This window comes from Mobula hypostoma, chromosome 12 (genome assembly GCF_963921235.1).
Source record: "Mobula hypostoma chromosome 12, sMobHyp1.1, whole genome shotgun sequence".
In the NCBI taxonomy this organism is placed as follows: Eukaryota; Metazoa; Chordata; class Chondrichthyes; order Myliobatiformes; family Myliobatidae; genus Mobula; species Mobula hypostoma.
This window is the reverse complement of record NC_086108.1, coordinates 19,635,549-19,650,333: the sequence shown is the minus strand read 5'-3', so window position 1 is coordinate 19,650,333 and position 14,785 is coordinate 19,635,549. Positions and strand designations below refer to the sequence as shown.

Genomic DNA, 14,785 nt, shown 5'->3' with positions numbered 1-14,785 from the left:
GTCCCCTTCCAATCATCTTTGGCCAGCTACTCTCATGTCTCTGTAATTCCCTTTACTCCATCGTAATACTGATACATTGGAGTTAGCTTCCCCTTCTCAAACAGCAAAGGTGAATTTTATCATATAATTACTCTCTCCTAAGGGTTCATTTACCTTAAGCTCCCTCATCAAATCTGGCTCATTACACAATGCCTAATCCAGAATTGCCTTTCCCCTGGTGGGCTCAACCACAAGCTTCTCTAAAAAGCCATCTACAAATTCCCCTCTTGGGATCCAGCACCAATACAACTTTCCCCAATCTACCTGGATATTCAAATCCCCATCACTATTGCAACATTGTCCTTTTACATGCCTTTTGTATCTCCCATTCTAATTTGTATCCCACATCCTGGCTACTGTTCAGAATATACAATTCTGAGTCATTTTACCATTGCAGTTTCTTAACTACCCACAAGTATCTTCTGATCTTATGTCACCTCTTTCTAACGATTTGATTTTTTTTTAAAAATCAGAGCCACCCCAAACTCTCCACCTCCCAGCCTGTCCTCCCGATACAATGCATATCCTTCAGTGTTAAATTTCCACCTATGATCTATCAGCCATGACTCAGTGATGCCCACACGTCGTACTTGCCAATCTCCAACTGCATTACTTGTACACCAACTGCCCCATCCTCAGCCCTATCCACTGCTTTTCGCACCCCCTGTCAAAGTAGTTTAAACCCTCCCCAACAGTTCTAGCAAACATGCTTGCAAGGATATTGAACCCACCTCAGGTTCAGGTGTAACCAGTCTTTTTTTGTACAGGTCATACCTTCCTCAAAAGAGATCCCAATGATCCAGAAATCTGAACCCTGCCACCTGCACCAATTCCTCAGCCACACATTTATCTGCCAAATCCTCCTATTTGGAACCTCACTGGTGCCTGGCACAGGCAGCAATCCAGACATCACTGTCCTGGAGGCCCTGCTTTTCAGCTTCCAACCTAACTGCCGATATTCTCTCTTCAGGACTGCAGTGAGGCGACCATCCAGTCACAGAAAGTGACTTGAGCAGCAGGAAGACGACAGAACATCGAACTACAGCATCACACACAAAATTACTGCTCAGTGCTGCGAATAGTGCTCCTTTGCTGCACGTTTGCTCCTGCTGCTATGAATATTTTTGACAATATACATGTTTCAATGCAATGCAAGTCAAGATGTCAGTGAATTGCTTCAGCAAACACATACCCAAGCATCTGCCTCCAACTTAATAAATCATCAGCAGCAAATACAGCTTCTTACCTTCACTCTCCTGTCAACTTATGGAGCAAACAAGTATCACATAGATTCATAGATTCAGGCTGACAACAGATCTCAGTTTACATTTTTTTAATACAGTACTTTGTTAACATTTTTTTAACAGTACCATATCTGGAAATTGACAACAAACTGCTTTGGAGTATATCTGCTTCATTCACATAGTCAGTCATTCAGCCAAAATATATCTGCCACCAAAATGAAGGAGCGATGCAGTGCCTAATTTTTTTCTTTTGTTACCTAAAATCTCAATGGCATTGATCAAAATTTCTCTTGGGCATCACTTTTTCTGTTCCTCTAATGCCAAAACACTAACCACAACTATATTCCCTCCATTAACCAAGTTTCCACACCCCCATTACTTCCATCAAACCTCAGTTATTTAATACCTAGTAGCTGCACAGGCAGATATGACGCTTGATATGCTGCATCTAGTGATTGACCTTGACTCCTCAAACATCCACAAAACAGAAATGACAATGGCGATTGTGACCTAATACCTCATACTTGCCTGAACAAGTGGAGTTCCAACAAAACTTGGCAGGTTGTAGGAAGCAGCAGTTTGCTTGACTTGCACCTATTCAATATCCTTCATACTTCCTAACTCCTGCACCAGTACTGCATCATAGGCTGGTGGGACATTCATCACTACAGGGAAAGCTTCTTCCACAACATGTCTAAAACCCTCAGCCTCCTACCATGGAAGGTTAACGACAAGTGGAACATTGCAACTGTAGCACAGCAGGTTCTCAAGTCTTCATTCACTTTATTGGTATCTAAACTCAACATCTTCTGAGGAAAGTCTGGACAGGCCAGTAAAGTAGTTGACAGAGTTTTGGGAAGTGGGAAGGGATTTGAACAGAATATTGAGAGATCGCGACAGGTTGGAAGTTTCTTTTCATGAGAAAGCCTCTAACGGGGGGGGGGGGGTCGTCCATCCAATTCAGAGAGGAGGCAAGATTCTTTCTTTCAGAGAGTGTTTACAGCTCTCTCCCCAAAGGGTGGTGGAAGCAAATCGGAGAACAATTTTAAGACAGATGGAGATAGACAGGGATGGCTGCTAAAGGTTAGTGGGAAGAAGACAAATGCAGAACAAGGTCACAATCATCTGATGTAAAAATATTTCTTTTCCTTCAACAGCTTCATCCCAGAAAAGTAGCCAAAAGAACTCTGGTTGCAGATAGTAGCTCAGCACCACCAACTCATGAGCTTTAGGGATACGCAATTGAAGCTGGCCTTACCATTAACATCCACATCCTGTAACTAAAAACTACACAATGAATGTCACTAGCTGAGTGGGACAAAACAGGAGCATCCAATCCTACATTATTTCAACTGCCAATAAATGGTTTGAACAATAGCCCCACCCCTCACCTACCACCCATTAGTCTCAGAGTTAAGACAGATTCACCAGAGGAACAAGTCTTTTAACCCAGGCCAACCATCAACCACTCTCTTCTCCACCCCCCCCCCTCCCCCACCACCACAGATTCTACCGTTCACCTACCATTCAACTAATAGCAACAACAAAAACCTTCCAACCTGGAGCAGCCTGGTAAAAAGAAATTAACTTTCCTGAAACTGAGAAAATAAACCCGCCTTTACTGTGATTCATCTTGGTATCTTATCACAATAAACCAGTACCAACGCAAAGAGCTGTTCCTCCCTGCAATTAACCATTGTCTCACAAACCAGTGTTTGTGCCTGAAACCCGTTTGTCTGGTTTGTGACCACATCAACCAATGTAGTTGGCATTTTGAGCAGAGGAATGTGACAGGACCCACTTGTAGGTTGCTGTAATAATCTTGCCACTTGGTGTCACTACATTCCAATCCTATCAATAAGGCACCAAAATTAAAGCCACCTGAAACTGAGTATCAAACAGGGGCTCAAAAAAAAGTTGCAGTGAAAACTTGGGTTCTATTTTGTTAGATGCTTAATGTTGGAGAAGAATACAGGTAAGCAGATATTAAATGCAGTGCCTACAGATGCCATAGCCCACCAATTTTCTCTTCTTAAGGTCCCGATGATGCATTTAATTCCAAAGGGTTGGCCAAACATTATTCATGAAGGAAATTCAGGCAAGAGTAATGTCACGCAAGCTGACCTTGTAGGAAATCACAACCAACCTAAAATCATATTCTCACCTCAATGACACAGCTGAACTTTTCTGCTTGGATCAGTCACTGCATATCAACAGCAGTAACTGACTGAGATGGGGACAAAAATGTGGTAGGCATAACTAAGGAACTGAACTCTCCTGCCATACATAATTGAGGTCAGCAACAAACATTCTCAAATCAGTGCAAAACTTCATTTTATTTGAAGCAGATCCTGCTGTGTGTTTCTTGGTAGCATCAACACTTCATTTATTTTCCTGGAATCTTTTCCAAAGTCCCACTCTTGTTCGAGCAATATACTCAGCCCTGTTTTGCCTTCACTCCCCCCATCCCCTGAACCTCAGCTAAGATAATCCACCCTCTCCAAAACCATGACAAGGAGACAGGGAACAGCTACATTTGCAAATCCATTAGAAAGATGGTTACAATGAGAGGAAGTGCTGCACCTCCCTGACTTTAAAGGCACTCAGTCTTATGGCAACATATTTGTTGTCCAGATGAGTTAAATGTACAAAATCATTTACCAGCTGAGTCTTTGGGCATAACATACAATTACAGTTGAGCTATGCAATCCTGCAGTTGAGAATGGTATTGAAAATATCTTTAGCACTCAATTTAGTAGCAGTCACCATGTCTCACAATTCTTTTCCCCACCCCACGCACCCCTTCCCTCACCCCACACTGCTCCTTTTCCCACCTCAGATACAGTACTGCTGCTGCAAAACAACAAGTTTCACGACATACAAGTCAGTGAGAATAAACTTGATTCTGATGCTCAGACCTTCCTACAAGAGTTTATCAGCAAAGCCTGAATACTTTCACTGTTAGGAAAGTAGTAACACTTCATGTTTCAGCACACAGTTTCAGAAGTTGGTGAAGTTCCCAACATTTTTGCAGACTGAATATTGAACACTTCCCAAATGGCTAGACTTGCAGCTTACAAAGGACAGATGCTGTTACAATTTCCTTAGTTTTGGCCTGGGACTTTCTGCTCATTTATACAAAAGCACTTTGTGTGGGAAACCTATAGACCAGAGGAAAGCAAAGAGCCAGGTCATCTGTTGATCAGGATCTTACTCCAAATACTTAAAAGCAGATTATTAAGACACAAAAAGAATTGGAAGCTAGGCAGTTTATTCTCAAATTTCTCTGTAAAGGCAATGATTTTATCAAATTAACTAGACGTATCTTTGTCACCAAATTCAAGGGCTAAAGAACAAATGATTCCAGCTGATGTTGGGACCCTTACTCGTTCAGCTTGGACCTATATTTATGGCGGGCCCCACTGTAGGCCCAATACAGCTTACAAAGCTACTGGCTCACTGCTCAGGCAGTTCAGCTTCAATCCTACTCACTTGGTGTATCAATGCACAGAACGTATATTCTCTGGGTTTTCTCCAGGTGCTCCAGTTTCCTCCCATGTGTAGGCAGGTAGGCCAACTAGCCGCTGCAAATTGCCCTGGCATGCAGATGAGTGATCAAGTTCAGGAATAATGTGAAGAGAATAAAATGTGATTAGTTTAAGACCAAAATGGGGGACTGATGGTCTGCATAGACTCAATGGGGCAATGGGCTGTTTCTATTTGTAACTCCGTGGCTCACACTTTTGAGGAAGCTTGCAATGTGAGAACAGGCTTTCCCATAAGATGGCTTATGCCTCAGCAGCAAAGGTAAAACGTGGAATTTCCAGAGTCAGCGGAGCATCAACACTGACTCATACAGAGACAAACTAATGCTTTCAGAAGATATTGGGACACATTGACTGATTTGAGACAGGACATGTGACAAGTCCTGGGAAAGAATAGAAACTCCGTACCAATGGTTCCCAAAAATCTGACCATTTTGGGAGCCTTGTAATCTGACTGAAGGACATATTGTTATAACATGCAACGGTTATCAATGCCTTGTGCAGCTAACTGGTAGGCAAAGTGAGTGGTCACTAACCTTTTCCTAGCAATTGAAACTAATTTTGTAATCTCTCCCACAATCTCTGCTGTGGAGATTGGTGCCTATCGTATATACAGGTTTTGGTGCAGGCCCACCATTTTCTTGTTTGAAAGGTTCCTGATCTTTTCACACTACCAATTTATCAAAACATTACAAGATTACTGATTACAGCTCAGCAATCAACACCATCATTCATCCTTTCAATATTAATCAACGAGCTTTAAAACCTGGGACTTAGAAACTCCCACTGCAACTGAATTCTCAACATCCTTATCAAGAGCATGGACTGGTAGTAACAACTCCTCCTCACACCTCAAGGATACATACTGTGTAACTAAGCACAGTTTAAAAAAGACATCAATTCACCAATGACTTCACTGTTGTTGGTAGGATCTCAGATGGCAATGAAGCAACATACAGCATTGAGACAGAGTGGCTGGTTCAGCACTGTCACAGTAACAACCTTGCATGCAAAATAAGAACATCAGTGGAACAGGAATTGTCATGGGGGGACCTAAACTTGCACAGAGATTGGGTGAGTCAAATTCACAGAGATTTTTTCATGGTGTTCAACAAAAGTGTATTCCAGTTAAAAACAAGGAGAGTGGAGAGAGCCAGCCTTGGACAACTAAGGGAATAAAAGACATCAGACAAAAGGTTCATGCGAAGTCCCCAAAGTAGTGGGAAGCTGGAAAATTAGAAAAACCTTAAAGCAACAAAGAACCACTAAGCCAACAATTAGGAAAAGGAAGATATCATGAATGTCCACAAGCACAAAATATAAAAACAGAGAGCAGCTTTATAATTATACAAAGCGGAAGTGGAAGATGAGAAAGGGGAATTAATATTGGGTAATGTGGAAATGGGTGAGGCTTTGAACAACTATTTTGTGTTGGCCTTCACAGTGGAGAATATGTCTAGCATGCCAAAATGAGATATTATGGATACGATGGGAAGTGAGGAGCTCATTACAATCATTATCACTTAAGTAGTAGTATGGAACAAACTAATGAGCCGAAAACGAGACAAGCCTCCTGGTCCTGATGGGAGCATCCCAAGGCACTGAAATAAGTGGTGGAAGATGTGGCAAACCCACCAAAATTCTTTACACTCTGGTGCGCATGTTCCCGCAGATTGGGAGAGAACAAGTGACCGTCACTGTTTCAAAACAATATAGGCAAAAGGTATGACGTGAACATGAGGAATTCTGCAGATGCTGGAATTTCAAGCAACACACATCAAAGTTGCTGGTGAACGCAGCAGGCCAGGCAGCATCTCTAGGAAGAGGTACAGTCGACGTTTTGGGTGACGAAGGGTCTTGGCCCGAAACGTCGGCTGTACCTCTTCCTAGAGATGCTGCCTGGCCTGCTGCGCTCACCAGCAACTTTGATGTGTGTTGCTAGGCAAAAGGTAGATACCTATAGCATTTTGTGTGTTGCTTTGGATATCCAGCATCTGCTGATTTTCTTGTGTTTGTGTAACTATAGGCCAGTTAGCTTAACACCTGTGGTCAAGAATTTGCTTGAAGCTATCATTAAGAAATAGCAAGGCACTTAGATAGAAATGATTCCATCAGGCGGACTTAACATGGATTCATGATGGGCTGGCCCTGTTTGACAAACTTACAAGAATTCTGTGGGGTTAAAATGAGAGCAGTGGATAAAGGGGAACCAGTGGATGTTGTATATTTGAAAATACATCAGCATCTTTACTTTGCTAGAATTTCTGAGGAGACTTGGTATGACACCAAAGACCTGCAAATTTTGAAAGACAGAGAGCATTCGGACTGGTTACATCACAGCCTGGTATGGAAGCTCCAATGCACAGGATGGCAAGAGGCCGCGAGGGTTGTAGAATCAGCCAGTTCCATCACAGGCATGATTAACCCCACCACAGGACATCAAGTGATGGCATCTGTCATTAAGGACCCTCACCATCCATGATATGCCTGAAGAAGTGGTACAAAGCCTGATGACTCGCATACCACAACTTCTATCCTTCCATCAAACTTCCAAACACCCACAAGCCTTCTGGTTTCACCTCTCTAAACTTCCTTCATGCCCAAGCAGGGTTTCCTTGACATCTCCCTTTTGGTTTCCTCAAGCCACTGGGCACATCTGTGGTTTAACAAACTCAACTTTTTTTTCTTTTTGTGCTTTCTTGAAATTGACAGTAATTTTTATCTTACATCGTCTTTTTGTGGCAAAATAACAAATTTCATAACATACATCAGCGTAATAAATTTGACTCTGAACAAATGGAACAAAACGCTCATGACCTGGATGGCTTTCTTGCACTAGAACAGAAGCGATAACAATACAGCACAGTATAAAAATGCTTGCAGATGATTGAAAGATAGTGGATGAACAGGGAGCTTGCAGAAGCACTTACACAGATTAGGAGAATGGGCAAAGTGGCGGCAGACGGAATACATTTAGGGAAGTGTATGGTCAGGCACTTGGGTAGAAAGAATAAAAGGCATAGATTATTTTCTAAAAAGAGAAAATTCAAATAAAGTACAAGGTTCAAGGAATTTGGGAGTCCTCGTGCATTGAAAGTGCAAAAGTTCCAGTTCAAGAACATAATCAGATTTATTGCTCATCTCCAAAATGTAAATATTTCCCCACTCCTTAATGCTGGAGTGCAATTCTGCTATCTACACAGTTATCTGGAACAAGGCTTCAATGACATCTTAATTCAAAGATTCTGATAGGCACAGGTCCAGACCAAAACCCATATCAACATAAGTTTAAAGTGTCCATTTCTGCTAGGCACAAATCTACCCTTGTACAACACTGGGGTCCAATCCTGCGGTAATCTTGTCTCCCATTCCAAAGAGATCATTCAAAAAGTTGTTACACGCACCTTTGAATCACAGCTTTGCACCACTCCCTCCTAGATTTTATTCTTATAAAACAGGTCACAAACAAACATGAATTCCCATATAAAACTGAAGTTGCGCTATATACTGATTTGTGTAATAGGGAATTAATTGTGTCCTGAAATGAGAGAAATGCATGAAGATTCAGCTTAGTTAAAAGAAAGTAGATAGCTTTGCATTTTGTTTTGAATGGCTTGAAATGGACTTTTGCCCTTCAGGTATTGTGCTCTAGTCACTGGTAATGCACAGACCATTCAATAACCAATTCTCCAAAGGTTGGCTGATACACTTTTAAAAAATTCCAAGAGGAAACGTTGAATAAAAACTTATGTCTTTATTCAAGTACTACTTGCTAAAAGTATTCAACTTACACAACAAGATCATCTATTTGAAAGGTTTGCTCTCTCCACATATACTGCCTGACAAATACTTCCAGCATTTTCTAACTTCTAGAGAAGTTGCAGCTTCTGGCATGAAAAATTAAAGACAGGAGATGTGTCAAGGGTGGTGCAGAAGAATAATATTTGGGTTTTATACTTAACCGAAGGTACCAGAATCTGGCTGTGTTTTTCCATAGGTGGCCCTCAGATGGCATTCAGATGGTAAATCCGGTCTCCCCACAAACCAGGAACATACCCTGACCTGTAAAATGCTCTTCTATCCTGTTCTTCAGTTGTTGATAGAGTGTTGCTTAGACTTCAGCTGTGAGGATATTATGAAACTTGGCTTGTTATTCGGCTTACAGGTCCTTGAGTCACACTCACCAAACAACAAATCAGAAGGCCAACAACCACTCTGGAACTGAACCACACACTGACATGGATATCAAAACAGAAATCAACTACAGATGAAACAACAATCTCATTCTAAATCCACCAGACATTTCCTTGCAGTTTCACAATGTCTCTTTCCATATACTATTAAATACAATTTACTCCACTCAATGGAGCAAGAGAACATTGAAATATCCTGCTTTTTAAGATATTATCATTCATTGCAATGGTGGTTGGGGTGGGGGGGAAAGGAGGAAATAACTTGAGAGTTAAAATTGTTATGTCATTGTCTGTAATGTTTCTGAATTAACAACTGCAAGCACTTGTTGAAAACTCCAGGTTTGTCAAACACAATCTACACAATAATTTAAACACCAACATCAGAATCAGGGAAGGAATAGGGTTTACACAAGTACCTTCCAAATCAGGAAAGGGGCCAGAATACTGGGTTTGGGCTGTCTTATTATCATTTAACTTCTGAAATTGGAGAAAAGAAATGCAACCTGTGGTCCTTGCTCCAAGTATTTTCCTCACTCATTCCTTGGCTCAACACCTCAGGATCTCTGCATTCAATCATGCATTTATAAGTACTGCAGCACACTGCCTCTCAAGACAATACTCCATGCAACTACAAGGGGCCTGGTCAAGGAACAGAATCAGGTCTGAAACTGGCATGGTATTTTGAATTTGTGAAATAGAATAATTAAGATTATCCTCCTGTCATATCTTGCCCATGCTCAGAAGCAAACCTGGCTCCTGCAGTTGAAAGGTATAATCTCTTAAGTGCAATCACACTGCAGTCTGATTTCAGGAAGCTACAGACAAACAGCACTGCCTAATCACAGCATAAATCCTCAGCAATTACATTTCTGCCAAAAGCACTACCTCTCCACACTATTTGCAGTCAAAAGGCAAGCATCACTTTACAAGGAGACATTTTAACACAAGTAACCCCTCCCTGACTTGCATGACTGTTTTATTCTACTTCCTGCAACCCATTCAATACACTCAGTCCAACAGAAAATATTCAACATATCTTCTACCATTCCTTGCAACCAAAGTCCCTTATCAACTTAGCAGCCGAGTCACTAGCAACACCATACCAGCCAGGTTATACAAAGTACATTGAGCTTCGTGTGCAGGTTTTGTGTCCTTAACAAAAACTCTCAGATTTCCGCAAGATGTACTTCCACCATCAACGTTCTCCATTTTTGCGTTCAGCAAATGCTGCAACACATAGGTCCAGTTTGCATTGCTCTCCAACATCCACTGATGCACAGTCCCAACTAGTGGACTACATTAAACCCCCACCCCCTGCAATACCTACATACAAAGTACAGGACACTAACACATCAGTCAGTCCCAATTCTCCAATAGTGTGTTGTAGTATTTTGGGAAGCAAAACAACAATAGTAATGAGCTGGTCTACAACTTGTATGCAATAACTCATGATGACTCAGAACACAGGGCCCTTCATCAACTTCCCCCAGATGTATAAAATCAAGATGGTCATAGAAAAGGTGAATAAAGTCTTTTCTCTCCAGAGAAAGGAAACCCAAAGTTAGGCAAAGTAGGTTTAAGTCGAGAGGGGGAAGATTTAAAAAGGACCGCAAAGGACGACAACTTCATAGAGAAAGCAGAGCTCTGTGGAACAAGCTACCAGAGAAATTGGTTGAGGCAAGTATAAGAATAAAAAGACATTTGCTCAATTAGACACAAGACTATAAGACCATGAGATATAGGAGCAGAATTAGGCAATTTGGCCCATCGAGTCTGCTCTGCCATTTAATCAAGATTGATCCAATTTTCCTCTCAGCCCCAATCTCCTGTCTTCTCCCCATATCCCTTCATGACCTGACTAATCAAGAAGCTATCAACCTGTCTTAAATATGCATAATGATTTGCCCTTCACAGCTGCCTGTAGCAAAGAATTCCACAGATTCACCACTCATTGGCTAAAGGAATTCCTCCTCAACTCCATTCTAAAAGGATGCCCCTGAGGCTGTGTCCTCTGGTCTTAGACTCTCCCACCTTTTCACCTTTTGATAGGTTTCAATGAGGTCACCCCTCATTCTTCTGATTCTAGTGACTACAGGCCCAGAGCTGTCAAACACTCTTCATATGACAAACCATTCAATCCTGGAATAAATTTCGTGAACCTCCTTTGAACACTCTCCAGTTTCTAAGATTAAAGGGCCGAAAACTGCTCACAACACTCCAAGTGAGGCCTCACCAGTGCTTTATGAAGCCTCAACATTACATCTTTGCTTTTACATTCTAGTCCTCTCAAAATGAATGCTAACGTTGCACTTGCTTTCCTCAGCACTGTCTCAACCTGTAAACCAAACTACAGGGAATCCTGCATAAGGACTCCCAAGTTTTTTGAATTTTCACTCCAGTTATGAAATCTGTCTGTCCTTCTGTAGCCTCTATTTCCTCACAACTACCTACCCCCCCCACCTATCATCTGCAAACTTTGCAACAAAGCCATCAATTCCATCATCCAAATCATTAACATATAACTGAAAAGAATCAGTCCTAAAACAGTCCCCAGTGGAACACCCCTAGTTACCGGCAGCCAGCCAGAAAAGGCTCCCTTTATTCCCACTTCTTGCCTCCTGCCAATCATTCACAGATTTATCCATGCTAAAATATTTCCTGTAATACCATGGGCTCATAGCTTATTAAGCAGCCTCATGTGTGGCATCTTGTTAAAGGCCTTCTGAAAATCCAAGAACACAACAACTGAGGTTGTCTATCCTACTTATAATTTCTTCAAAGAATTCCAAAAGATTTGCTAGGCAAGATTTTCCTTTGAGGAAACCATGCTGACTACAGCCTATTTTATCCTGTGCCTCCAAGTACCCCGAGACATCATCCTTAATAATTGACTCCAACATCTTTCAAACCACTGAGGTCAGACCTATAGTTTCCTTTCTTCTGCCTCTTTCTCTTCTTCAAGACTGGAGTGACATTTGCAATTTCTCAGACTTCTGGAACCATTCCAGAATCTAATGATTATTGAAAGATTATTACTAATGCCTTCACAACCTTGACCACTGACACCTGGAACTTTCACCATACTGCACTGTCTTCCAGTGAAGACTGATGCAAAATATTTATTCAGTTTGTAAACCATTGTCCCCCATTACTACCTGTCCAGCATATTTTTCCAGTGGTTGATATCCACTCTTGCCTTTTTATACTTTGTGTATCTGACAAAAGTTCTGGTTTCCTCTTTAATATTATTGACTAGCTAACTTACTATTCCATTTTCACCTTCTTAATGACTTTTAGTTGCCTTCTGGTGGTTTTAACAAAATTTTCCAATCCTCTAACTTCTCACTAATTTTTGCTCAATTATATGCCCTCTTTTTAGCATGAATTCCAAATGTTTTAGAGGGATATGGGCAAATAGGACAAGCTTACATCAGCATTTTGGTCAGCATGTACAAGCTGGGCAGAGGGGCCTCGTTCCCTGCAGTATTATTCTCCAACTGTTTAGAATTCCTTTAGTCCCACTTCATCTTGAAATAATGTCAGTCAGAGCCAAACCCTTATTCTGGTGACTGTTATGATGATACACGTAACACCGTTATACCAAGGGCTATTAATCACCAAGTGTGGCATAGTGCTCCCAAAACAAGGATATACAACACTGACCAAACTTTAAAGGAAATCATGTGAAGTCCCACAACACACTCCAATGACGTACTGAGGCGATACGAAGACTTTTTTTAAAATATAAATTTTGCTCTGAATGGAGCATTTACTGGTAAGCCTTGGGGAGTTTCCACAAATACATACTTTAATTTACATAGTTCCCTTCTCCCTTGGGACACTTTTCGAAGTTAACACCGAACAGTTTAACGTTGGAGTGCGCACACGTTGTAACAAAGTGAAATCAGTGTCGCTGTCTACTTATGTCATGTGTGCGGGTGTGCCGAATCAATAGCATCGGAACGTATCAAACCGACACAGCTGAAGCCTCATGCAGCCAAACCATGAACTTCACACTGTTCCCTCCAACCAGGTATTACCCCAATGTAAAAACAAGGGAGATACAACTTTCTCCATTGAATTGTGATACAAATGCTGAGCGTTCATTCATTTTTTAAAACAAAGATTACAAAGTTCACTACTAATGAATCGATTTTTCTGCAGACCAATCACGACAGAAACAACTGCAAAGGTTTTTTCTTCCAGTTTTTAAAAAACAAGGTCCCAACACACCAGTTCCGCGTAAATATGAATCACCGGGGTTTTGACTAAAAAAGTTTCCACGTTGTCATTTCTACCGTGTGATCTTTCAGTTCCTTTCCTGACGTTGACGATACCATTCGTCGAACTTTTTAAAACTAGCTTTCCTTATCCCAAAAAAAATCACGGAGGGGAAGCGGGGGAGGGGAAAGAGCCCCCTGCAAACCGACACAGGCTGAATCCAGATTTGAAACCACTTTTTAAACTTATTTCGCCGTGCAAGTAGTGCCAAGTCTACGACAAACTCCACGAGTTTAACAGCGCAAAGAAACAAAACAGCAGAGAAAAGTGAAGGAAAGGAGAGAGGGGGCATATACTCCACGGTAACACTAGTGGGATCCACTCCTCTAAGCGCAAACTTATTTTATTTACTCCCCGGGATCTGCGGCAGAGTTTTAAGATGGAGAACCCGGTGACGAAATTCAATTTAGTTGACCAGAATTTGTTACAGAAGGTTTTACTAAGTGGAGGGAAGAGGCAAACAAACTCAATGCCTCCACCGCTGGTTGGAAGGAGTGAATGGAATCTCCCCTCAGTGAAAGTGGGGGGGGGGGGATGAAGAGAGTCGTTGTACAAAATCCCGGGCACCGAAAAAAAACTAGCGATGTTGCGGCGTTCAATCAGAAAAGTTTGCCGTTTCTATTTTAAGCGCTCACACGGGCCACAATACAGTATGGGAGACGCGAATCTGCCTTCTCTTCACACCACCACCGTTCACTGAGAACCCACGTTCTCGCGATGGAAATCTGTCAGAAGTTTGTTTGAGAAGAGGGAACCGGACAAGATGCAAGGAGGCTGGCGAAAGGCCGTGCTTCAAACAACACTTGGCCACCTGAAATCAGATCCTGACCTGTTGCCCCATTTTCAAGCCGCTCAAGCAACCCACCACCCCAGCCCTAGCTCCTTGCCTACTGACCTGTACAGACAGCAGTCACCCCCAGCACGCCCCAAAAGTGGCTCCAAAGCCGGCCGGCTCCCATCTCTCAGCAGCTCCCTCCGAGTAAGAATCCTCATATAAGCCAGCTGGGGAATAAGGTGAGCGAGTCCGGAGAAAGTCGAGTTGCCGGGCACCAGCGGCCACAAACCCGCCCCTGCTACAATGTTGCCGACATTGGAACTCGGAGTAACTTTCTGGCGGCCGCGTCACCCGCGCGCACTCCTCCTCCACCTCCGCGGCCGCAGCAGCCCCTCCCCACACCACCCCTTTCCCCTTCCGCCGCCTGGTACTCAATCCCACTCCGAGCTTCCCCTCAACCCGATCAACTGCTTTCCACTAATCGCCTCTCTGACACACAACAGGGACTATTTAGCCTCCTTTCTCAACAACTCCACCCCCACCGCCGAATTCTTTTTTTTTGTCGGAGCGGAGGTATTTCCTTCTGTTTTAAAGTTAAGTTTCCCGTGAGTGTGTAAAGTATTTCAGAATGAAAGCAAGTCTGTTGGACAAAGTCGTGTCAGCTGCTCTGTCCAGCAGAGTTTGATCTATCTTTCTGGAGAGTGAAAC

At 42.3% G+C, this 14,785-nt stretch overlaps 1 protein-coding gene across 1 annotated transcript in view; it reads right to left on the bottom strand.

Moving 5' to 3' along the window:
• The window catches only part of LOC134354645 (neurogenic locus notch homolog protein 2-like), a 196,466-nt gene extending 182,018 nt beyond the window's left edge, over positions 1-14,448 (bottom strand). Inside the window, exon 1 of the mRNA XM_063063700.1 lies at positions 14,198-14,448. Within this exon, the coding sequence (XP_062919770.1) occupies positions 14,198-14,261 (64 nt within the window). The 5' untranslated portion in view covers positions 14,262-14,448. The remainder of the gene's footprint in view (positions 1-14,197) is intronic.
• Positions 14,449-14,785: the final 337 nt, after the last annotated feature.